We start from the raw sequence: 24,104 nt of genomic DNA on the forward strand, positions 1-24,104 counted from the left end.
CACTGACAATTTCTCAGTATAGAAACACTGCTCCGAACAATACCAGATAATATAAAATCTAAATGTTAAAAAAATATATATATATGTATAGCAACATAATATTCTATATAACAATTTTCACTAACTGAAGCAAAACGTAAGGAGTGTCTTGCACAAATGAGCCTATAATGTAGAATGAGTTGGGTTGTATTACACAAGAGTCAAGTGGTAATGGTTTCTTTGTTCACAGTCAAAGCTTGTTGATATGTTTTTGCCATTTTTGGGAAGTATCTATTGGATGCATGTAGACCAGAGCAGCAGTGCAATTATTATTATTATTATTATGTCATAAAATTATCTGCCATTTTTGTCATACCCTATTTTGAAATATGCAAGGGTGAAGCAGATCTAGGTTGAAAGGACCCTTAAAGCTGGGGACCTTAATTACAAGTTAATTGCAATGTCTCATAAAAGTAGTCTCCTTCTACACAGAAAAATCTTATATTGTATTACTGGGCAGGTGTGTAAAGTTAGATAGAATGCAAAGTAGATTAACACCCTCTTGTCTTTTTAAATTGGCGCAGGGCCGTATCTTCCATAGGGATGGAGGGGCAGCTGCCTCAGGTGATAGAATGTGAGGGGTGCTTTTGAGCCACTAGGTGACAATGCCCATGCACCCCATTCAGCTCCTGAAAACGGATATGATGTCAGAGTAGGGAGGGACATCTGCCCCCGTCCCAGATGCCAACAGTCCTAGCCATAGCTCTGAATTTGTGACTTTGCTACATTTATATATTGAACTTAATATAGTGATCATTTTCCATTTGTGCATTCAATATTTTTTGCACATACATCTCTTATATTGTGATTAACAGTTGAGGCTCTATAAATTAAAAATAATGTAATAATGACTTACTGAAATAGGTTAGTGTTTACTATTTTATGGTTTTGTAAAGCACAAATGTCAGTTAATACCTGTACAGGCCCTGTTGGGCAGTCCAACTGCTGAGATAGTGACTTGCGATTATTACACAGGGGTTGTCTTTCTTCGAAGAGAGCAGGTTTCTTAGGTACTGGAGGGTCTATTTCACCAATCCAATATGGGTTAACAGCTAAAGACAAGATTGGAGGAGAAATAATAGCCAATACAACTTTAAATAGTGACTTAAGAAAAAAGAGTCTCTAAAATAGAATGTAAATTTAGTCACAGACTATAATAAAATGAACACAAAGTTACAGGACTTTACAAAAACACTATAACTATATTGGAATATGACAATCTCCGCTGGGGGAGATATCTGGGGGAGATATCCAGAAAATAAGTAAAATATTTAACATGGGCCTATCATCTAGAAATGACCTAGCCTGCCTTTTATGGGGAAAACATGTAAGTCAAAAGCTGTCACTACACAGATAAAGGATACATTATGGCACAAAACACTGGCCACCATAACAATCTTATTCAAAGGCTTCAGAAATATGACTTGCCAGTAACCACAAGTGGGGTTATTGTTCCTTTCTTGTAAATGGTTTGTGGCAAGGCCAAGAAATAAAATGTTTGCCACACCCTGGAACATTATTGCATATTCTACATATAAGAAATATATTGTGTATGGTGACATTATATCCTTTTAGGTGCAATAATATTTGTTGTATTGTCACTCTATGTTTTAAAGAACCTCTGGGACCCAAATGTATTAACAGATCTCAAGCAGTAAACAAAGTGGCAGATCATACTTGTAGAGTTGCTTCGTATCCTGAAACATGGCGCCTTCATCTGCAGTAAACAATGGTTTTCCGGTGTATATTCATTGTCAACAAAGGCATCAAAAGTTGGTTCCTTTGGTAAAAATTATAAATATTATAATATTTTTCAATAATAAACAAAGTAAGCAATTAATATATAAATATTTGTTGAAAAAAATACCAACTTTACCCTGACCTTGCATGTTCTCTCTACTTAACATAAAGGTTAAAATAAATATGCATAAGAGGACAAGGTATTCAGATACAGGGGTATGACTTTTGTTTGGCAGTATCAGCCATGATATTCCAGATCCTTTCTCCTTAAGGATACTGTATAGTGAGGTTCCGGTTCCTTTGAGGCTTTTAATCATTGGGCCCAAAATTATACCGCTGTTGCCTCCTTCCTTAATGCAAGTCTTTTGTTTCAGCTCTATTTAGTGTGTGGGAGTACAAAACTACCATTAAAATAAAATATATACAATAAGTTAAATACTTTACACGGTTGCATAAACATTCTCATGCTTCTAATCATACACCTAATACAACAGTGTTCTAGGACTTCTGTAACATGTTTATATGACAAGTTTATATTATTATATGTTATGTAATTTGCATAAGTGACATAGCAATACAACTCCCTTGTTAGATCCATTTAAATAACTTATTCAGAAATGAAGAGAATATGAATAGGTAACCACCAGTGTTAAGGGCTTTAGGTACGTTTGCTATTTTTGAATAATTCTTCTTTTATTATTTTTATTTCTACTATATAATTTTGTACATGTATTATTTACTAGTATTATCATTATCTGTTTTTCTACTGGACTAAAATGCTTACATTAAAAAAGTTATAGTTTATTAATCTATTCGGAGATCAACATACTACAACCACATTTATATTTTTGATAAGTGCTATTTTTGTATTGCTTTTTGGGAACTTTTCAAAATGCTTAGCTTTTGTTAATGTTAATATTTGTTTGGCATATATGGGGAAATATATGTCCCACATTTTCTCCCCATTATGTCATGGGATGGGGATGGTTTGCCTTAGATAAAGCATGTGCTGTATATAAGTCACTGCCTAACTGAAAAAATGTGTCCCGGCACTCAAAGAGTTACAGCTTTGCATGGGTCTAACACTACTCCTATGCACAGTTAAACCCTATTTCCAATGGAGGCAACACATGATTTCAGTTTGGGTGCTTTTCTGCTGTTTCTGATTTCTCCTGCCATTGTTGATGCAATCCATAACATTAAAAACAGCCCCTTTAAAAAGAAAAAATCTATATATTGTTCCTGTATTTTCTATTTCCGTATTTGTATACAAAGTTTTGTGACTTTAAGAATTATAGGACACTACATCCATGAAAGAACACGGGGCAGTGTAATTTGAGTCCCAAATATTATGATAGGTAGGGTGAAAGCCCACAATGTATGTATGAGAAGTGTGTGTATGTAGTATATTTTCTATGGTTGAAGCGAATATTATTTTAGAAAATGCATCATGTTGCTATAGTCATAACAGCCAGTAGGTGTCAGTAATAAGCAAGAAATCAATATTGCATAGATGGCTTTGAAGAGTTAATAGTGGTGGGTAAAACTCTCCAAACCAAAATTGAAAATGAAGGTCACTGAAATCCAAAGTGGGCTTTGGAACAAAGCAGTTTGCCAAATGCGGCAAACAGTCGGCAGTCCACATCAAAATAAAAAGCATTCAAAAATATGCTTAAAAATAATACACCGCCTTAGATGCTAAGGTTTAAAAACTGTTAAAAACACTGTTCAAAAAATCTAAACAGGGTTATTCCTTCAGACCCAGTTACACTTAAGATGCACAATTCTTCAGTAAAAATGTACATTTTCTCAGGTCCAACTCCCAAAATTGTTTCTGTCTGAAGTACACCAGACATTGAGCAACGATTATGTGTCACTGTAGCATAAAACACGGTGGTTCTCCTGTAGTTGGCTACATATTTTTCCTGGCTTCTCCACAACTGCTTCATCTTTACAGGCATCTGGTACAGGGACTACAACCACGTGAGGAAGAAATAACTCATAATTTAAAATTAAGATGTTGAACAGCTACAAGATTGTGAAAACTCCTTCCATTAGATGCACATCAACTTCAGATTTATTATTTTATACACAAGACGAGCATGTAAGAGTTACACCTCATAACATCTCTTGCCACTGATCTCCTGGTTACATCAGATTATCCTCAGTAAGCTTTCCCTTTAGGTCAGAAGAAGCAGTTTGGGGACAGAAGAGGGAACATTATTTCTATCTTTATTTTTAAACCACCTGCTTCTCCGTTTTACTGGAATTTTAAGATATGTTTTTATACGTTTTTTCTATTATTGTGGTGAGGGCCCACTTTCCATTCTTCCACATTTTGCATTATAACTTGCAAAAAGTCCTGTTTGGACTTTTGGGAGCATTCCAGTGGATACCATTGAATCGCTATGGGAAACAAATGAAATTTGCACTAAATGCACTGGCAGTGCCTGTTGGATATCACAAGTGGAAAATATAAAGCTGAACATAGAGAAAAAATATTATAAAAAACACAAGTGACTAAAAAGACGGTTCTTGGGAGATGAGAGGGGAAACAAGCTCATATGTTATTTTTAAGTCTGAGTTGTTTATCTAAATTGCAGTTTGCTGCGCCAGAAATTTGGGTATCATTATAGACCATAGCCCAATGAATTAATTGCAGTAACAGATGTGTGTTGTGGAGGTGTTCATGGATCTTCGCTTATACTGTGAAGTAATTCATCACATTGAATTTAGGTTTGGTATCTCATATATTGAGTGTTCTTTGTCCAAGGTTCAACTATTCAAGTTTTTTTTATATATAAAGCATATATTTTTGTCACAGTTATTGAGGTTTGTATTTATTACTGCTTTTGTTCTCCCACACTTAGTCCTGATACCTTCCTTGTTGAGTTGACAGTTCTTACAAGCTATATTCCATCGCTCAATGAGCATAAGTCTGATTGACCGAGTTGACAATTACATCATCATGTGGCCTAGCACATCCTATGTATGGATTTCTCAAGCCACATACACCACCAGATGAAGAAAGACTCTAGCTATCCTAATCAACTTATGATTTGAGCGGCCGATAAGCAGGGATATAATATTAAAGACAAGCCAGGAGTCATAAACTAATGAAAGATAGAGAAAGAATAGCATTGGACTAAGAGGATATACAGAATACGGACAGGGACACAAAATCAAAATCATGTCAAAACAAGATACACAAACAACCGGAGACAAGTTAGAAAAAGATCAGGAACAAGAGTCTTTCAGCAGCTTGACTGTTAGGGAAAAAAAACAGGAATTGTGCTAGATCCAAAGCCAAGCCGCAGTGACTGGCGATTGGGAGGAGGAAGTCTTGGATTTTTATATTGAGCTAATTAACCATAATTGTGTGCAGATGCTGATTTCTATCAGAACCATCTATTAGAAAATATCCTTAGATGCTATGTAGATAGGTTACAGATACAGAAAGGGCAGTCAGACACAAGTAGGACCCCTGGCATTTCATTACATTCATGCAAAGTATCCAACTGAGATCTTAATGTCTCCAAGTAACTTCTGCATATTTTTAAGTCAACCTAGTCCTTGTATTCTGATTCCGATGCTTTCTACACAAATATGATGAAAATATTACTTTTGTGCATTGTTGACTTCAAATCTTGTATGTTGCTGAAAACAGTTTTAAACCCTGCTGTGCCATAAAAACCAACACGGGCTATTCTTGGAAATATGTCATCTAAACTGTGGCACTGGTGTTTTGGACAGTTAGGAAAACATAAACTCATGAAACATCTAAAAGACATTCTAGCATTCATGCAAGCCGTATGAATCAAAGGGAAAAGGAGGGATAATTGGAGGCATGGCAATGGGGCAGGGCTTTACTAACATTTTTTACACAACTGTGACCAATTGACAGCTATTTATGTAACGGAGCAAGGCATTTAAAAAAAAGGAATCATTTTGTTACACGATTCAATTTAGAAACCAGCTTCTTTTTGGTACACATTATTGCAAACTTTAGGCCTGTTAAACACTTAGATGCACTTATACGCAGCAAACGTTCTTTGTTCTTGTAAAAGAGGAAGAATGGGGGAGGAAAGAAAGACTATTAGGACTGTCCTTCCAAAACATGGATACTTGAGAGGTATGATATTTGAACTGATGAGGAGATCTGACTGAAATATGGGTCTACAATTTCCAAATAAATCATCAGGAGACTAGCATATAGGCGAACCTCCGATTGCAAGCTGCAGGGGAGGGGGTTGACCAGGGGCAAGATTTAAAGGCAACAGGCCTCTGTGCTGCCAAGTTACACGGCTAACATTGTAAAAATGATTCTAGTCAGGATAAACATGTTAGGAAAGATGGAGAGATAATATCTAAACATACTTATAATAGTACTAACTGGTCTCCAGTTTGAACAGAACATATAACCGTTTGTCATTACATAATTTCTGGTAGCTACTTGTAACCCATAAATCAGTAGGTTTATATGTACATTTAGAACATGGAAGTTATGTAAACATGTGCCATCCTCGTTTGCAATACATAATGTAAATAACTATGGCGAGTTGATAAATGCCTGATGAGCGGAATATGTTACATTTCATTTGTGTCTACATTTAAACTTGGGGTGTGTTGACCCATTTAAAATTTCAGGCCTAGAGTACCTTTACATCTAACCACATTCACAGAAAAAATACTCCCTTGAAGCTTTACAACACATTTATCAGTTATTAATACCAAATTTGAAGTTGAAGACGTTGAATGCAAGAATGATAATAATAAAGCTGTTTGGAATATTTCACCCACTAGAATTACTTTTATTATATATAGTTTATACTACAGAATATAACACATCCACATACCTTAAAAGATGATTTACATGAAGTTCTTTCACTGGAAGCAGATTTTGACAGAATAATTTTCCTGATCATTGGATCTTGAATAGAGTTAGTAATTTGCAAAGCATCAGCTGCCAGTGACTCAGATTCTCGTATACTAGAGTGTGAAATCTCGGTTATTTCTGTGTATTTATCCTCCAGACTTGACCCATCATCGCTGTTCTTGGCATTGCAGAGCATCAAAGACTTTGAGATAGAGCGGAGATTTTTGGTCTTCTTGCTTTTTTTACTGGTACTGCCTTGTCGTTCCATCCTAAGAGAGGAGTGAAAGAAACTTCCTCTCTCATGATCATGTCTAATAGGCATGTCAGTTTTTTCCCTTTTTTATAATCTTTTCAACAGCATCTCATTATCGCTGCAAATAAAAGAATATATTAAAATTAACATTTGTTCTGGGAGATTTTTTTACCCACTGTGTTTTAAATTCTTATGTAATGTCAATCAATGCTTCAAGTCCAGAACCAGAGCATTTACTCCACAAAAAGACCATAAGCATCTACAGACAAAATCTATTTCATAACGTAAATTGCTGATCTGGTCTACTGCTTGATTGCCCCTGATTACCTCCACTTCTTAATTGCACTTTAAATACATTGCTGATTTTTGACTCATGCTGAAGCACATGCTCCTCTTTGCCACAGTTTACAGATGCCCATAGTCTCAACTGTTGTGAATTATCCCTAAAGCAGTCATGCTAACTGAAACGCTTCATGTAAGCATGTAGCGTGTTTGCAATGGGTCATGATATATACATTTGCACCAGATGGTGAAATACATAATAGAATGCAAATTGTCTCTGGGCTTTATGGCATCTGATGAAACTGTACCTTGTGACTATGCGCCTGATAATTACTATGAACTTTTTGGCCTGTTCATTTTGACTATGTACATTTTGTGTGCATTTCTAGTTAGTCTCTAGATATAGCATGTGGTTTATTTCTCTGGGTTCTTCCTTTGGGGGAAAAAGGGTCACTCAGGCCACGTATCTCAGAGCTCCTCTATGGAAATTAGTGTTTACCTTTGTTGCCATCTCTAGTCTGATGTTGCATTCTGCATTTTCTTCCAGTAAAGTAGTTAAGTAGTTTCTATGTAAATGGAAGTAAGTATGGATGCACAATGCCTCTAGGGCAACAGTCTGTGACCTCATGGTATCAGTATGTTTGTACGAGGTTCAGCCTGTCTCAATGGTTCATTGCCTTCCTGTCCGTGACCTCTTATTAAAAGGGTATTTCTCAGTACATAGCTTTGATATAAATCTTTTTTGAAAATACTGAATCCCAAGTAGATTAGGATAGGCGGTGCAGTCTGGTTTGTGAGTGGGAGTATTGTATATAGCCCCGATTAGGAAGCCATGCTGAGACCGATAATCGATGTCAAACTTTCTTGTAATGGCTGAAACCAAACCCTTGCCAGATCTCTTGGGTCTATGCCCCATACTTTATGTGGTTTTTATGAGGAAACTTTAAGCAGTTGGACATTAAGAGATATGTGAACTAATGCTTTTAGTTTTTTTTTTCCTCAAAGCTTTCACTTTGTAGATCTTGCTCCAACAATGCTCCAACCAAGCAGTTATAAGACAAAAACTTTCCAAGGTGTTCCACCATTCATTTTGTAAAATGTCCAGAAAACAAAATCTGCATTTCAATTTGACTTTTACCAAAAAAAATGTTTAAATGGGTTTAGAGGCATGCATATATATATATATATATATATATATATATATATATATATACAGTATATAGACATTATGTGTGTAGTGGACCTACCTTTGGAGTGAGAGGAAAGCATTTTAGATGCCTGTGTCATGCTATTGCATGCTGACTTGTCTAGATGAAACTGGTTGCCCTTGTAAAAGACAAATGATAAAATGGTATTTGTAATTTCACTGTTAGCTTTTTAAAATGCCATATTTTACACAATACCCAATAGACAGGTAAATGATGATAAGTAGCAACTGATTAACCTTCTTTCCACAACATACATATTGTTCAGTTCAGTTGAGTGTTTTAGTACTGCAGATTAACACTGTGCATTGCTGTGCCTTTAGATATGTCAAATTTCACTGCTTATAATATAAAGCGTATAACATTGACACTGTGCAGATGTACAAAGCAGAACACACAGGGATACCGTGCTATTGCTGGATAACAGGGAGCTATGAAATGCTCCTGTGAAGATGGCATTCTTTCTTTGGGAAATTTTCAAATATTGCAGATCACCAATGCCAGTAAACAACAAAAAAAATGGGTGATAGGCTTTTACAGGGTTTAGAGGTTTCGCTATACGGTAATGTAACAAAGTTTTACTCTACTGTGAGGATGGTCGTTTAGTGGAACAGCAGAAGTTCTACAAAATTAATATAATGAGAGATAATTTTTTTGGGGAGAGGCATATGGCTATCCTGATCATAAGACAAAAACCTAAAAGGTTTGTACCATGTTGGCCATGCAAAACAGGAGAAAAGTATAGTTCAAATGGTATCATTTATTGGCTAACTGAGATTTTAATTGTAAGCTTTCAAGACCAAGTTGTTAGGTCCCTTCCTCAGGCATTAATGAAGCTAAAACAGAATTTACTAAATACAAAAGCACAAAGAAGACTAAGAACCACTTAAGGTTTGAGTCTTTACAGCAGGAATAATGAGCAAACTAGATGGGTCGATTGATTTCTATCTGACATCAAATTCTATGTTTCAATAAGCCATTGTTCTCCAATAATATTGCTGCTTTTGGCTATTAAATGTAGTACATTTGTCCTGTCCACTGTCGAAAACGCTTACAATGGGCACGTGAGCATAAGAACTGGACCGAGGAGCAATGGCAGAGGTGGCCTGGTCTGATGATTCACTTTTTTTTTACATCACGTGGATGGCGGGGTGCGTGTGAGTCGCTTACCCGGAGAACACATGACACCAGGATGACATCCATGCAGATCCCATCTCACAACTTACAGGACTTAAAGGATCTGCTGCTAATGTCTTGGTGCAAGATACCACAGCACACCTTCAGAGGTCTAGTGGAGTCCATGCTTTGATGGCCCTAATACAAACCCTGAAAAACAGCCCCCTCGTTCCTCTACCAAACTTTACAGTAGGTTCTATGCATTCCCCTCATCTCCTGCTGTTACCCCTGTTTTCCACCCGGTATGACCATAACATTTTTCATTTGAACCCCTCATCTCCTGCTGTTACCCCTGTTTTCCACCCGGTATGTATCCTGCATGTCTCCATACCCTGCTGCTCTCAAAGGGTTACATTTGGTGCCCTCTAGTATAGCTTAATTGCATTTGTTAGCCAAGGTGTGAAATATCTGCCTCCTTTATGCAATCACCTTATCTGACCACTTGTGAGGCAGCCCTATAAATTCCTAGGCCTCACTTGGAAACAAGCTTGCTTGGAAATGTAGCTGCTGTAGTCTCTTCCCTAGTGGCCTCCTCATAAGTGGTTAGTTAAGAGTTACACTGGAGTTAAACTGGAGGGAAATGACATACCAAGTACCACTGCAGAAAGCAGCTTCAACACATCATCGGAACCAGATCAACTCATCCTCATCCAAGCAGTCCTCTCCTATTGTCTCACTTCCCCCTCAACCACTGACTAGATTGTAAGCTTGCAAGAGCAGGGCCCTCCCCTCCTTTGCACCAGTTTGTTATTGTTTGTGTTTTTGCATGTTAAATTTGTCTTACTATCTGTAACAGAGCTGCGAAATTTGCCGGCGCTTTATAAATAAATGTAATGTAATTCCAGCAACCACCAAGCACAGATTCCTCCATCAGACTTCCAGATAGTTAAGTGATTCATCACCCCAGAGAACACGTTTTCACTGCACCAGAGTCCAGTGGCGGTGTGCTTGACATTGCACATAGTGATCTTTGACAGCTGCTTGGTCATGGAAACCCATTTCATGAAGCTCCAGACACACAGTGCTTGTGCTGATGTTGCCTCCTTAGGCAGTTTGAAGCTCTGTGGTAAGTGATGCTACAGAGAACAGGCGATTTCTACCCACTAGATGCTTCAGCACTCTTCTGCACCACTCTGCGAGTTGAGCTGTTGTTACTCCTAGACACTTAGAGTGAACTGGGGCAGATCTAGCAGGGCAGAAATTTTGTCTATGGAGAAACCTGTTATCAGCATGTGTGGCTAAAACACATAAACTCAATAATTAGGAAGGGTGTCCCAAACTTTTGGTCATATAGTGTACCTTTAAGAAATTCTAGAATAGACTGAATGGTTGTGACAATATTAAGCGGCAGGGAAAATTGGTTAATAACTAGTTAAGAAAGGCTTTTTTAATGCATCAATGAGGTTTGGTCTCGTAGTTATATATGAATCAGATGTTCCAGTAGCATGTGACAATTTGTTGTGTTCCCCAGGTTACAGTCAGCAGCCTTTTATATACTCTGCACGGTTTCCAACACCCAGAACAAATAGTTCCCAATAATTTCCAAGTCGTACCTCCCAACATTTCAAATGGTCATACTGGCAGGTTTCGGGAAGTGTGGCAAGGGAGTAGGGGGTTTTATGTGATTTTGTTACCTGTTAATAACAGTATACATAACAGGGTATGTTATTTAAAAAAAACAGTTATATTGTGTTTACACAACTGAGTTTATAAACACTTTCTTGTGTTGATATACAGATTATGGCAATACCTAGGAATATTTTGATTTAGTCATACCCACCAAACATTGTGAGGTGCTTAGATCCCAGAAAGGTTTTATCTGTTTTCTTAAGAAGGCAGGTATACAAAGACATACAACTTATGCCTCACAAAGGCAGCAGAGACTTTGCCAGGTACCCCACTCCCCTAGAAGGTACTTACTAAGTAATAGCATTTAGTATCTCATCTGAAAGCTGTGTCTGAATTGGCGTCTGGAAAAAGAGATAGACCACTTCAAGTCAGCACTACTAATACTAATAGGATGTTTTTATCACTGTTGGTTGACTCTGACCTCACTTCCACCAATATAAAACAGCATTGAATTCCTAGATCAATAAAAGGTTGGAAGTAGCAAGAACTACAGAACGAGGCAGTTCTGGAAGGTTCTAATGGACAATATACCTTATTTAAACACTGCAAATAAACTTTGAAATTCTTCTCACAAACAGACAATACAGGTTGAGTTGAATACTTGTGTTCTTTTTAAAAGTTATTATAAAAATATAGCTATAATAAAAATGCAATGAATGAGAATTTCATCATTACATTTGATAAATAGTTTTCACAACGCCAACTATTTTCTCTGCAATGATAAGTAAATCAAACCTTGTTCTGACATGAAGTTCTAACATTCTTTAATCTCTAGCTGGTTGTCATAAGGTTAGAAAGCACACAATCTCATGATCAACAAAGACCGTTCTTTGTATAACAGTAACGACATTCTGAATCTGAACTTCTGAGACCACAGGCTGTAGGAGGCTGAATGCTGGGTTTCAGCTCTTGTGTGGTAGGACTAGAGTGGGCACAGCAGTCTGCATCAATACCCTACTTTATAACACATCACAAAAGTTCTATTTTCTACGTTGTTTATCTAATTGTAATATACAATTGCTGTGTGTCTGGTATTTAAGTATAAAAGGGAACATGAAAAATATTCAGTGTCAGCCTCACTGATGTGGTTAGTGCAAAAATGTTAATAATCAGCTACCAACATTCACAGAACAGTTGAGTTGAGCTTCTCCCACACCTTAGAAGTGTCTTGTTTTATAACATTGGGTTTGTATAATGGTATAATATTATTGATATGACAGTTATCACGTTGTCTGAAGTCAGTACAGACCATGGTCCCAGTTCCAAATATGAATACACCGATTGTAGAGTGTATGCTGTACAATTGAATGAATGCTACCATGGAATATATGAATGGGGGATATTCTAGGGTCTTTTTCCAAAAAACAAAATGAATGAATTGATTAATACAGCCTCAAATTGTTACCAATATGTATAGTTAAGGCAGCGCACAAATGTCTGCATAACCCGCAATATCAGTGTGGTACATTCCATTATCAGCTAGAAGAAGTCAGCCTGAAGTGATGAACCAGAACAGATAATAAGAGTTGTGCTGTGACACCATAAATCAAGAACGCCATGATTCAAACTACAAGTAAGTCCGTTTTACTGGGAGGTATTTATAAAAAGATATAAATAATACATCACATAGTGGACTAATGCTGTGGTCATTTTATTAGCAAAAACAACACAACATTTTAATGGATCTGTCAGCTTTCGAAAATCTTGCTTAACTGGTGGCATCTTCACCTGTTCCCATTTATTTATTCCACCTCAATGTTTAAGGCTGATATGTTCTGCGAGGAAAATTGGGTTGGTCTCCAAATAAATGAGTGAAACATGCTGGGGTACAATAGCCCCTTACTGAAATCATTCCATTATTACTGCTTAGCTTTTTTCTAGGCATTATAAAGTTTTTGCCTGTGGATGCCCTTATTCCCATAAATGACTTGTGTTTTACGCTAAAAGAATGCTCTTTTTGTTAATAGGCAGCTGCTGCTCACCTCCTAGCTAGCAGTGGTATACACATGAGCATTGAATTTCCTTCTACCCTAGGGGTTATGGATTAATGCTTTCCAACATGCATCAGGCTAAAATGCTAAGTAAAATAGGGGAATAGCCAACAGCTCAGTATGAGACATTCTGATGAGGATGTGGGGGGTTGTTCCGATTAAATTAAAGATGCAATCTAGTCAAAAAAGTGACATCACTGTTCTTTTAACATGCTCCATGCATTTGGAATTTTCATTAGCTGCAGGAGTCAGTCACAGCATAAAACAAAACTATAAAATGTTTAATTGAGCCTGTAAAATAAATTTCATAATTGAACAGTGTTAAAAAAATTAGTTCATTAGATGGTGAGTCAGTTGTATTGACTAAAGGTAAACAGTTGCTGTATGTCTCACACATTTTATATATTTTATAGTACAATTCTTTTGATGTGACTTACTGATGTAAGTCATGAGACATCAGTTATAAATTAAATATATGATGATCTGAAAATTGGTCAGAGAGATACGGAGCTGTATGACACAAAGGTTCAGCTTTTTCTCATGTAGTTAGTGCATGTTATTGTGCAATGCTGCAGAATATGATTGTGCTATATATCATAATAATAATAATTATTATTATTATTATTATTGCTGTTTTGGACAGCACTGATTAGTGCACATGGAACGTCTTCTCTTTCAGATGTGTTTTTTTATACTTCTTAATTACTGGGCCACCTGCCCCCCAGACTGAATGTTGCCAGACCTGCCATGGTGGATTTCGAGACAGAACCATTTGGTTTTCAGGAAAATGTTTATGAATCTGACTCCAGAGGAAAAGCAGGTGATAGCAAAAAAAACCACAATGACCTAAAATCAGGCTGTGAGAAAGAGGAAGGATGTTTGTCTCCAAAAAAAAAAAGCCAATAAGATTTCATCAATGCATTCTCAGGCTTTGACAGTGTGAATTGTGCTAGTGGCACTGGCCAATAGCAAGGATATTATATGGTGTTCTAGATGTGCTCTTGTTAGTCCCATACTTGTAACTATTGATTTCTACTGATCCTGGCAAAAAATGTTAATCCCCCTGCAGACCTGATTACCTCATCAACAAAACAGTACAGTAGGGCTTTACTCCAATTAGTAGGCCTACTGGAATTTCTCTGGTATGAACCACATTTCAGGACATTTTCCTGGTCAGGGCTTTCTAAATAGCTGACATATTACTAACTTTTCTTTTCTTTCTTTATTTATTCTCTTTTAAATTCTAGGTACATTACAGTGCTTTGATGTGTAGAGTTACTGCACTTTGTTGGACGGCATACCCTGCTCAGCTCAGGCCCACATCAAACTGGAGTCTCCTTGTGTTAACTATGCCCTCAGCCTTTACTGAGCTAAGGCTCAGATTTCTGGAATAAGAGTAGGTGACAAGAGCCAAACACGTCAAGGAACGGGGTTCATACAAGGGACTGGAAACTGTAGGAAACACCACATTCTGCTATACTTATTTAGTTAATGCCTTTTAGAGAAATTTTACCGTGCCGTGAACTTTTTGACCTAACCTTCTTGATCCTCAATGGTCTTTCAGTTTTGCTATATATGTGCATATGTGTATATATATATATATATATATATATATATATATATATGTTGTTTTTTTATTTTTTTTTAAATATTTATTTTTTTTTTCTACTGAATCAGTATCCACCTTTTTAGTCCCCCCCCCCATTGCATTCTCTTTCTCCACCTATGTTTACATATAAAGTTGTGGAAACATGGTATGTAAATTCACACATATTTCACATTTTACCTACTCATCAGACAATCCTTGATGAATGGCCTGCAAGGTTTAATATGGTCTAATTTTAGGTGAGACTTGGGAAGCTCAGGTGTGCCAATATGTAATTTCCTTCTATGAGTGTGTTAAATCTGAAAGTGTAACCATAATATACTACACCTATTTTAAACTTTATTTAACATGCACCATGTGACATCTGCTACCTATAAAACCCAACTAATCAATTCTTAATAATATGAGCTAAAAACACAATTTGGCCTTGAAAAGGTTAAAACCCTCACCAAAATATTTCTCCTTTTTGCTACATTTGTAGTTTTCAATATCGGCTAGGAAAGCTAACTAGGCATAGTAACTTTTTATGTAGTGCATTTCAATTAAACTTTTCTGTGTCTCCTTCACAGCATTGCTCGTCTCTGTCACAAACCCGTAGTGCAGTAACATAATAAGTCCTTTCTTTAGATGGCCTTAATTAAAAAAAACATACAGCTAGCTGCAGCTACTGTAAATTAGAAACATCTGGGAAAGTATTCCATTCTGTAAGTCACTAAAACATTTTTTCTAAATGTTGTCGAAAAAGAAGAAAAAAAAATACTTACCATTGCCAAGTATAAATATCTTCATTCCTTAAAAAATCTTTTAAAAAGTGGTCCTTCCATGTTTCAGACAGTCATGCATTAAATCGTATAAGTATTCCCTTTCTCTGTGCTCTAAGGCACCATCACAGCAGTAGTTCCATAGCACAGTCTCTCGCTTTTTTTTCTTCTTTTTGGAATGGCTCAGACGCTTGCCAGTAAATTATAATTGCCTGAGTCTTTGCATTTAAAATACCGCCCAGTGAGGGAGATGTTCATAAAAGAGATGTTATTTCGCTGAATGAAACTGCTCTGGTCTTAACCTTTCTTCCTATACCGCCAGGAGAAATGTAAAACCTCAGACTTTCCTTATGGACTTCTTCAGACTGGGTATCATTAAAGCAGAGTGCCTCCAACTTTCTTGGATGCTGTGGGTGGGAAAAACAGGTTTAGACCATTCGTCATGGAACCAGCCCACACCAACAAGAATTTGGCAATGAAGTAGTTAAAAATGAATGTCAATTTCAACTCCTTTTCTCTCTGGTTTGCTGGGACCACGGTTTCTCTGGCTGATTGTTTGTTTATATAATTCTGCGATGCTAATCATTACCTACACACCATGCTTAAAAGTGAAGTGATTCATTTAGTCATTCAAGAAAAAAAAAATCTTTCTTTCTGCTTGTTTTACTGGGAAGAAAACGCCTTTCATAAAATTTTTCCAGGCAGCTGAGTGAATAATGTCTGTGTGTGTTTAAGAAAGGAACATTACATCAAACTAACATTATCAGGACCAGCACATTTTTTTACCCAACGTATATCTTATAATTTGCAACAACATACATTGTTACCAATGTCCCCCTCTAATTTTTAGTAGTTGACGTGTGCAGAAATCTTATTTTGCGTGTACAGAGTGATTGTGGAAATGCAAACCTAAAATAGTTTCAAGATAATTCTGGCACAGCCTCTCTCTCATGGCTAATAATACTGTATTGCCATGTTTTAATATAATACAAATATAAAGGCAATCTATCAAGTTACATATTTAGTTAAGATTTTATTCTATACTTTTTAACCCAACATATAACTTATACACATTTTTTACGCAGCATATATCTTATAATTTGCAACAACATAGATTGTTACCAATGTCCCCTCTAATTTTAAGAAGTTGACGTGTGCAGAAATCTTATTTTGAGTGTACAGAATGATTGTGCAAATGCAAACCTAAAGTAGTTTCAAGATAATTCTGGCACAGCCTCTCTCTAATGGCTAATTATTATTATTATTATTTATTGTTTTATATAGCGCCATCAAATTCCGTAGCGCTGTACAATGGGTGGACGGGACACAACAAGTAGTATGTAACGTAACAATTTGACTTACAGAGACACCAGGTGAGGAGGGCCCTGCTCAAACGGGCTTACAATCTAGTGAATAAAACTGTATTGCCGTGTTTTAATATAATACAAATATAAAGGCAATCTATCAAGTTACATAATTAGTTAATATTTTATTCTATACTTTGATGTTTGAAAAACTTTGTTCAGTTTGTTTTTAGGTGTAGTGTAAGGTGTTAGAGTGGCTGTGTACATATGTATGCATGTATATGTGTAAGGATATGTTGTAAAAGTGTGTGCGTGCATATGTGTAAGGTGGATGTGTGTATTTTTGTAATTATATAGGTATCTATGTATGGGTAAGTGTACGGTGTTAGAGTGAGCAGATGTGTATGTATGTATATGTAAGGTGTAAGAGTGAGCACGTAGAGGTATGTATGTGTAGAGCTGCCCCTGACCATCATCATACCGCCACATCATAATTCATTCATGGCCCCCACCAAAACTTCCATTCTATACCGTCATACCATTTTGCATCACAATCACCCCTCCATCTTTGTGCCCCCCAAGGTAACTTCTTAACACCTCCATACGCACCATACCCTTCCCTTAGTACACTTGCCTTTAAATTTATAATAAATATTTCTCCCTTCATCCTCTGAGTCTGGCAGTCTGCGGAGCGGTCTTCCTCTGGGGGTCTGCCAGTCGATGCCTACCGGATATGATGTCATATGCGTTGCAGCACTAACTGGCAGACGCGCAGTGAGAGAAGATCTGTGCTTCAATAGCCACAAATGTATTTTTTGCGGTGGCAGCTGCATTGGCCGTACTTATAACTGGGTGGTTGGCCTCAAGAGTGGCCCCAGGGGAGGCCGGCCTACTAGCCTTGCTAACCTTTTCGGCACACATAACTTTCCTTTGCACACACACAGCTTAAAGGAAACATTTTTAGTTTTAGCACTTTAAGTGAGCAATTAGACAATGCACAACAAACAAAAAGGAATCTTAACTAACTCTTTTTTATTTAAGAACACAGAAACATAGAATTTGACAGCAAGAACCATCTGGCCTATTTAGTCTGCCCATTTATCCTGATGTAAGACTCAGATCTTTATCAGTCCTGGATCTTGGCTTAGATTTAGGTTAGCTTTTTTGCCTATCCCAGGCATGTTTAAATTTGATCACTGTATTAGCCCCTACCACTTCTGATAGGAAGGTATTCCATTTATCTACCATCTTGTCAGTACCCTAAAACTTCCTTACATTATATCTAAACCTCTAACCCTCTAGTTTTACATAGTTACATAGTTACATAGGCTGAAAAAAGACAAGTGTCCGTCAAGTTCAGCCTTTCCTATATCTGTTCATTTGTTGCTGTTGATCCAAAAGAAGGCAAAAACCCCAGTTTGGCTCTTTCCAATTAAATCATTTTGCATAATTTAATGTTTCTATCATATCTCCTTTATCTCTTCTTTCCTCAAAGCTATACACATTGAGTAATGTCAAAATAGATTCTCTTGAGACCCACTTTCTTAGATGTTTCTTGTCTTGAGTTCTAGAAAAAATGCTTACCTAGTAATCAGAATGGTATTCTATTAAAAAGTAGACATTTTCATAATGTTATAATCGTAAAATAAGTGTCTAGAAGAAGTTTGGTTAAATAACAGCATTATATATGAAAACCACATTATTCTGCATTGAACCAGATAGACAATTATTGAAATTGTTTACATTAACCAGAACAGTTGTAAAGAGGTAGATTTTAATGTGCCCTCCCTTTTTCTATAACAGAAATTATACCAATTTAAAAAGCAGTATGTACTTTTAACCTTTGGACATTCAGTATTATGCATTTACACTGAGAAAAAAGGCTAATGTTTATGTGTGCCTTTATTTTATAACTTATATAACCCAAATTAACTTGAAAATGTCTTATAGATTTTGTAACAGAAAACCTAGATGACATAAGCCATAAGTAGTTTCAACCCTTGGACTATACCTTGATCAGGCTGCCAAAATAATCATTTGACACACTGACAGAGGCAACTGCCATGGTTACCACAGGACTGGAAAATATCATTAACAACAGCTAAATAGAAACTGTGGTAGACTTTGTTATTATAAACAGTGAGTTGCTGGAGGCTGCCTTACAGCCCAGTGTACCACTTCAATAGGGAGCTGAACATACAGCATCATTAAGTAACAATAATAAAGCTGCCAGATGTGGCCTGGCAGTGTATGTTAATACATGGCACCATAAGTATATTAAATGTTCTTCTGGGTAGATTTGGTGCCAAAGTTAGCTTTTAGAATCATATATATATAACGGTAGGGTAAGAAACCATCTTCTGGCAACCTCTAATCTTCTGCTAGATCCTTAGAGAATGTGTATATACTCATTTTTTTTAAAAAAAACATTTGTATTTGTTAATGGGAAAAACAGAAAGTTTACTTGATGTAGAAAATAGTATATTTGGGGTTAATCTTATACTCATAATAATAGCATGTTACATAATCCCTACAATTCTTCCCCCAAAAATACATTCCAATACTAATTTCTGGTTTATCTTGGTTAAAACATATACATTAAAATGTTATAAACATATGATCATTATTTATTTTTATCAGTTCTGCAACAAAATCCTTACAATGAGTCTACCCCAAAGGTTCTTTGTTGTGAAATATCTAACAGAATTCAGATTTATTTAATAATGATAATGTGGGTTAGCCAAGGCACATAATTTTAACAGTGGTCCATTGTTTCTGGTTTACATTTCGTGTATAAATGTGTCTTTGTGTTGAGATGGTTTGTGCTTTGCGAACAGATTACATAAAATTGTTTGTAAGTGTTCAATGTCAAACTAAATGTCAAAATAATTGGTGTGAGAGTTTAAATGTAGTACTTCTTTGTGGTTTAAGAATAATCCTGATGAAGCTTAAATCAGTATTTTTTTTGCTTGGAGTCATTATATAATTTGCAGTAATATTAATATTTTTATTGCTGCTCCCTTAACCTCAAGGTTACAGTAAACATATGTATAATAATGTTTTATTTAATTGTAGAAGACTGCATGTCATTCTAAATAATCACTCCAGATGTGCAGGTTGGATTTGTGGTAGCATATAACCTGGTAGGACTCTCAGTTTGCTAGTTACAAATTGCATTCAGCTGAGTCAGGCAACATGTTTGATTTGCAAAATTTCACCCATCCCCCAAACCATTACCCACTAAACCAGGGCCAGATTAACCTAGGGGCTGATGGAGCCGCAGCTCCAGGCCCCCACCTGAAAATAGGCACCGCAGTTGTTGGGGTCTCAACAGTGACCAGGCCCATCACTCAAGGGGGCCCGGGCGACCCACATGATCACTTCCGCAGGAACCCGCTACTTATCTGTGCGAGCGCTCTTGTACAGCCAAGGGGATGCAGGGTCACTTCACGTATGTCACATGACCCTGAAGCGTCTGCTTCCCCTGGGCGGTAAAACAGAAGTTGTTCGCATAGAGTGTGAGCAGCACAGAATGAAGCAGCGGGCCTCTGTGGAAGTCTGCGAGATATCTGCAGTTCAGGTAACGGGGTGTGGGGGAGGCTGGATGAGTATGTGAGACTGAGTGAATGAATGAGTGAATTAATGAGTATCTGTGAAGGAGTTAATGAATATTTGTTAATGAGTATATGTAAATGAGTATCTGAATGAGGGAATTAATGAGAGAATCTGTGGATGAGTGAATGAATATCTAAATGAGTGAATGAGTATCTGTGAATTAGTGACTGAATATTTGTGAATGAGTGGATGAACATGTGTGTGATAGCATGGATGTGTAATTGGGGGCGGCATGTCACATGGAGGCTGTTTGGGGGTAGAGATGCCACAGACAGTATTTTTTTGGGGCAGAGATGCCACAGACAGGCTGTTTGGGGGCAAATATGCCACAGGCAGGCTGTTTTGGGGGCAAAGATGACACAGGGAGGCTGTTTTAGGGGCAAAGATGCCACGGGCAGGCTGTTTTGGGGGCAAAGTCGCCACAGACAGGCTGTTTTGGGGGCAAAGATGCCACAGGCAGGCTGTTTTGGGGGCAAAGATGCCACAGGGAGGCTGTTTGGGGGCAAAGATTGCAAGTCCTATGCTTCCAATCTGGGTGCTTGGCAGTGGATGCAATCTGGGTGCCAGGGCTGATTTGATACTAAAGGGGGGCTGGATGGGTGGCATTAATACACAATGTGGGGCTGGCTGGGGGCAATACGCAAGGGTGTGGGGGCATTAATTCACAAGGGGGGTAGTTGGGGCCATCACATAAATCAATACCAAAGGGAGGGGTAGGCCGGGGGCATAAATACACATAGGGCTGGCTGGGGGCGAGACAAAAGGGGGCAAAAACACAAATGACATAAGCAGTGTGGAAAATAAAAACAAAACAATTATTGTTAGCTTAGCCTGAACAGATGCGGGTGTCAGTGTGGCAGAGTCTGCCCTGGTGTGTGTGTTTAGGTGTCGGTGTTGCAGAGCCTGTCCTGGTGTGTGTGTGTGTGTGTGTTGGGCGTCAGTGTGGCAGAGACGGTCCTGGTATGTGTGTGTTTGGATGTGTGTGTGGCAGAGCCTGTCCTGGTGTGTGTGTTTGGGTGTCGGTGTGGCAGAGCCTGTCCTGGTGTTTGTGTGTTGGTGTGGCAGAGCCTGTCCTGGTGTGTGTGTGTTTGGGTGTCGGTGTGGCAGAGCCTGTCCTGCTGTGTGTGTGTTTGGTCATCTGTTTTCTGGCCCTTTACTTACTGTAGGAATAAATTCAACTATTTAATATTTACTTATTGTGACGGGAATGACCTGTACCCTCGACTGGGTACTCCCGCCAAACGTTGCTTCCTCCTGCCGGGACACCAATAATTAACCCGTTCAGCACCAGACAAAACCAGCGTTGTAGATAGAAGGGGGGACGTTGCTGCACCGGAGCTGTGTTGGCAATGTGGCTAGCCGAAGCTTAGCTACACAGTGTGGCTATTGTCCTGAAAAGGACAATAAAGGATCATAGCAGCCCACCTCAAGCATCAGACAACACTCATGTTGAGGTGAAAACAGGACTCCGTTTATTTGGAAACACACAGCCGAATATACAGTCCAACAATGAAAGGGACATAAATTACATTAACATAACCACGCCCTGCCCAGACAGCTCGGTGCCACACTTTGGCCACCAAGCCTTGCATAACTGCAAACCGCTGTTTTCGGGGTGATCCCGAGGGAGCCGCAGCGATCCCGGGGGAACCAATGGATAACTTAGGATCCTTAGAATATTTTGTCCAAAAAGCAACACGATCTGCTGTGGGGACCCGGAGAGGTAGCAGTTTAAAGTTTCCAGGCAAGTGTTCCGTAACCGCGCCGGCTGACCCCCGGTCTCCTGGAAGTCACAGCGACTGGGGATCCATAGGAGGCTGCTTCTCTGAACCACCCCTGGTCTATACCCCAAATCGTCTTCCGTTCCAAGGTGGAGAACCTGGAGAAGGGTGAGAAATGTAACTCTTTCTTTTTCAGGAAGCTCCACTCCGCCCACACGCCCCTGACGGAAATGAGAGACCGCGGAGGCGTGGTACAACAGGAGAAGGAGGAGGTCCAGAAAGTGGTCATCGACTACTACCAAGATCTCTACTCCCCCAAAGACACAGACCCGGAGGCTGCTGAACGGTTCCTGTCAGGTATCACTAACACCATTGATCCCGCAGGTCGTGCAGCCATGGACGCCCCCTTGACTCTGGAGGAGCTGCACTCTGCTGCCAAATCCTTCAGGAAGGGCAGTGACGGTCTCCCAGCCGAGTTGTACACAACGCTGTGGGACCTCAACGGCACGGACCTCCTCGACCTGTACGAGGAGATGGTGGTGGAGGGCAGGGTGCCCCCCACGCTGAGAGAGAGAATGATCACGATCCTGTATAAGCGGAAGGGGGAGAGATGAGACCTAAAAAAATTGGCGTCCCATCTCTCTCCTGAACGTGGACTACAAGATCTTCGCCAAGGTACTAGCCACCAGGTTGAAGAAAGTAATCGGGCAGATCGTCCACCCCGACCAGGCCTGCGGCATCCCAGGACGCCGGATCGCGGACAGCCTGGCCCTCATCAGGGACACGATCTACTACATCAAGGACCGCAGCGTCCGTGCCACTCTGGTCACCCTGGACCAGGAGAAGGCATTTGATCGACTGGCTCATGGTTTTATGGGTCAGGTACTGCGGCGGTTTGGGCTGGGGAAGATGTTCTGTTCTTATGCTAACCTGATGTACCTTGATATCCGCAGCTCGGTGCTGGTGAACGGCTGGAAGACTGACCCCCTTCCCTGTCCTCTCTGGGGTCAGACAAGGCTGCCCTCTCTCACCTCTTCTTTTTGTCTGTTCTATAGAGCTCTTCGCCGAGTGCATCAGACGGAATCCAGAGATCGGAGGGATCACCGCGCCGAGACAAGAAGGAGATAAAGTGCTCGCTCTACATGGACGACGTGACCATCTTCTGCGCGGATCGCCAGTCGGTGAGAGTGCTCGTCCAGACGTACGTGGACTTCAGCCGAGCTTCAGGCGCAAAGGTCAACTGTGGGAAGTCGGAGACCATGCTGTTCGGGCAGTGGGACCTGACTTCTGAGCCGATCCCGTTTCCCGTCAAAACCGACTTCCTAAAGATCCTGGGAGTCTGGTTCGGTAGAGACGGCGTGGCCCTGAAAAGCTGGGAGGAGAGACTCAACAAAGTAAAGCAGAAATTTGGGCAGTGGAGCCTCAGAGACCTTACCATCAAAGGGAAAGTGCTGGTGCTGCGCAACGAGATTCTTCCCGTGCTGCAGTACGTGGCTCAGGCCTGGCCCTTGCTGGTCACCATTCACCGAGGCATCCACCGAGCCATTCACCGAGCCATCAACCAAGCAGTTTTCCACTCCAAAATGGACAGAGTAAAGTGCACAGTGATGTACAAGGAACCCGGCAAGGGAGGCAAAGGAGTGCCTGACATCCCTACCATGCTGAGGACCTTCTTTGTGTGCAACTGCGTGCGCAGGACTCTCAGAGACGTAGTGAAAGGCTCTGCTGGAAACTCCATGTCTCGCTTCTTCCTGCTGTGGAGGCAGCTCAAGTGGGAAAAGTGGGACAGCTCCGTCCCTTACAATTGGACCATCCCTTGGTTCTGCTCGGACGTGGGCAAATTTGTAAGGGAGCACCAACTGGAGGGAGTTAAACCAGATTTGTGGTTACCCCGTGTGATCCACAA

General features: G+C 39.2%; 1 protein-coding gene across 1 annotated transcript in view; it reads right to left on the reverse strand.

Moving 5' to 3' along the window:
* Positions 1–16,063, reverse strand: part of IL16 (interleukin 16) — a 34,453-nt gene extending 18,390 nt beyond the window's left edge. The window contains exons 1-5 of the mRNA XM_053465560.1: positions 15,562–16,063; positions 8,438–8,516; positions 6,636–7,026; positions 1,717–1,819; positions 955–1,091 (exon numbers count right to left, since the gene is read on the reverse strand). Of these exons, the coding sequence (XP_053321535.1) occupies positions 955–1,091; positions 1,717–1,819; positions 6,636–6,977 (582 nt within the window). The 5' untranslated portion in view covers positions 6,978–7,026; positions 8,438–8,516; positions 15,562–16,063. The remainder of the gene's footprint in view (positions 1–954; positions 1,092–1,716; positions 1,820–6,635; positions 7,027–8,437; positions 8,517–15,561) is intronic.
* Positions 16,064–24,104: the final 8,041 nt, after the last annotated feature.

This window comes from Spea bombifrons, chromosome 4, assembly GCF_027358695.1.
Source record: "Spea bombifrons isolate aSpeBom1 chromosome 4, aSpeBom1.2.pri, whole genome shotgun sequence".
Classification (NCBI taxonomy): Eukaryota; Metazoa; Chordata; class Amphibia; order Anura; family Pelobatidae; genus Spea; species Spea bombifrons.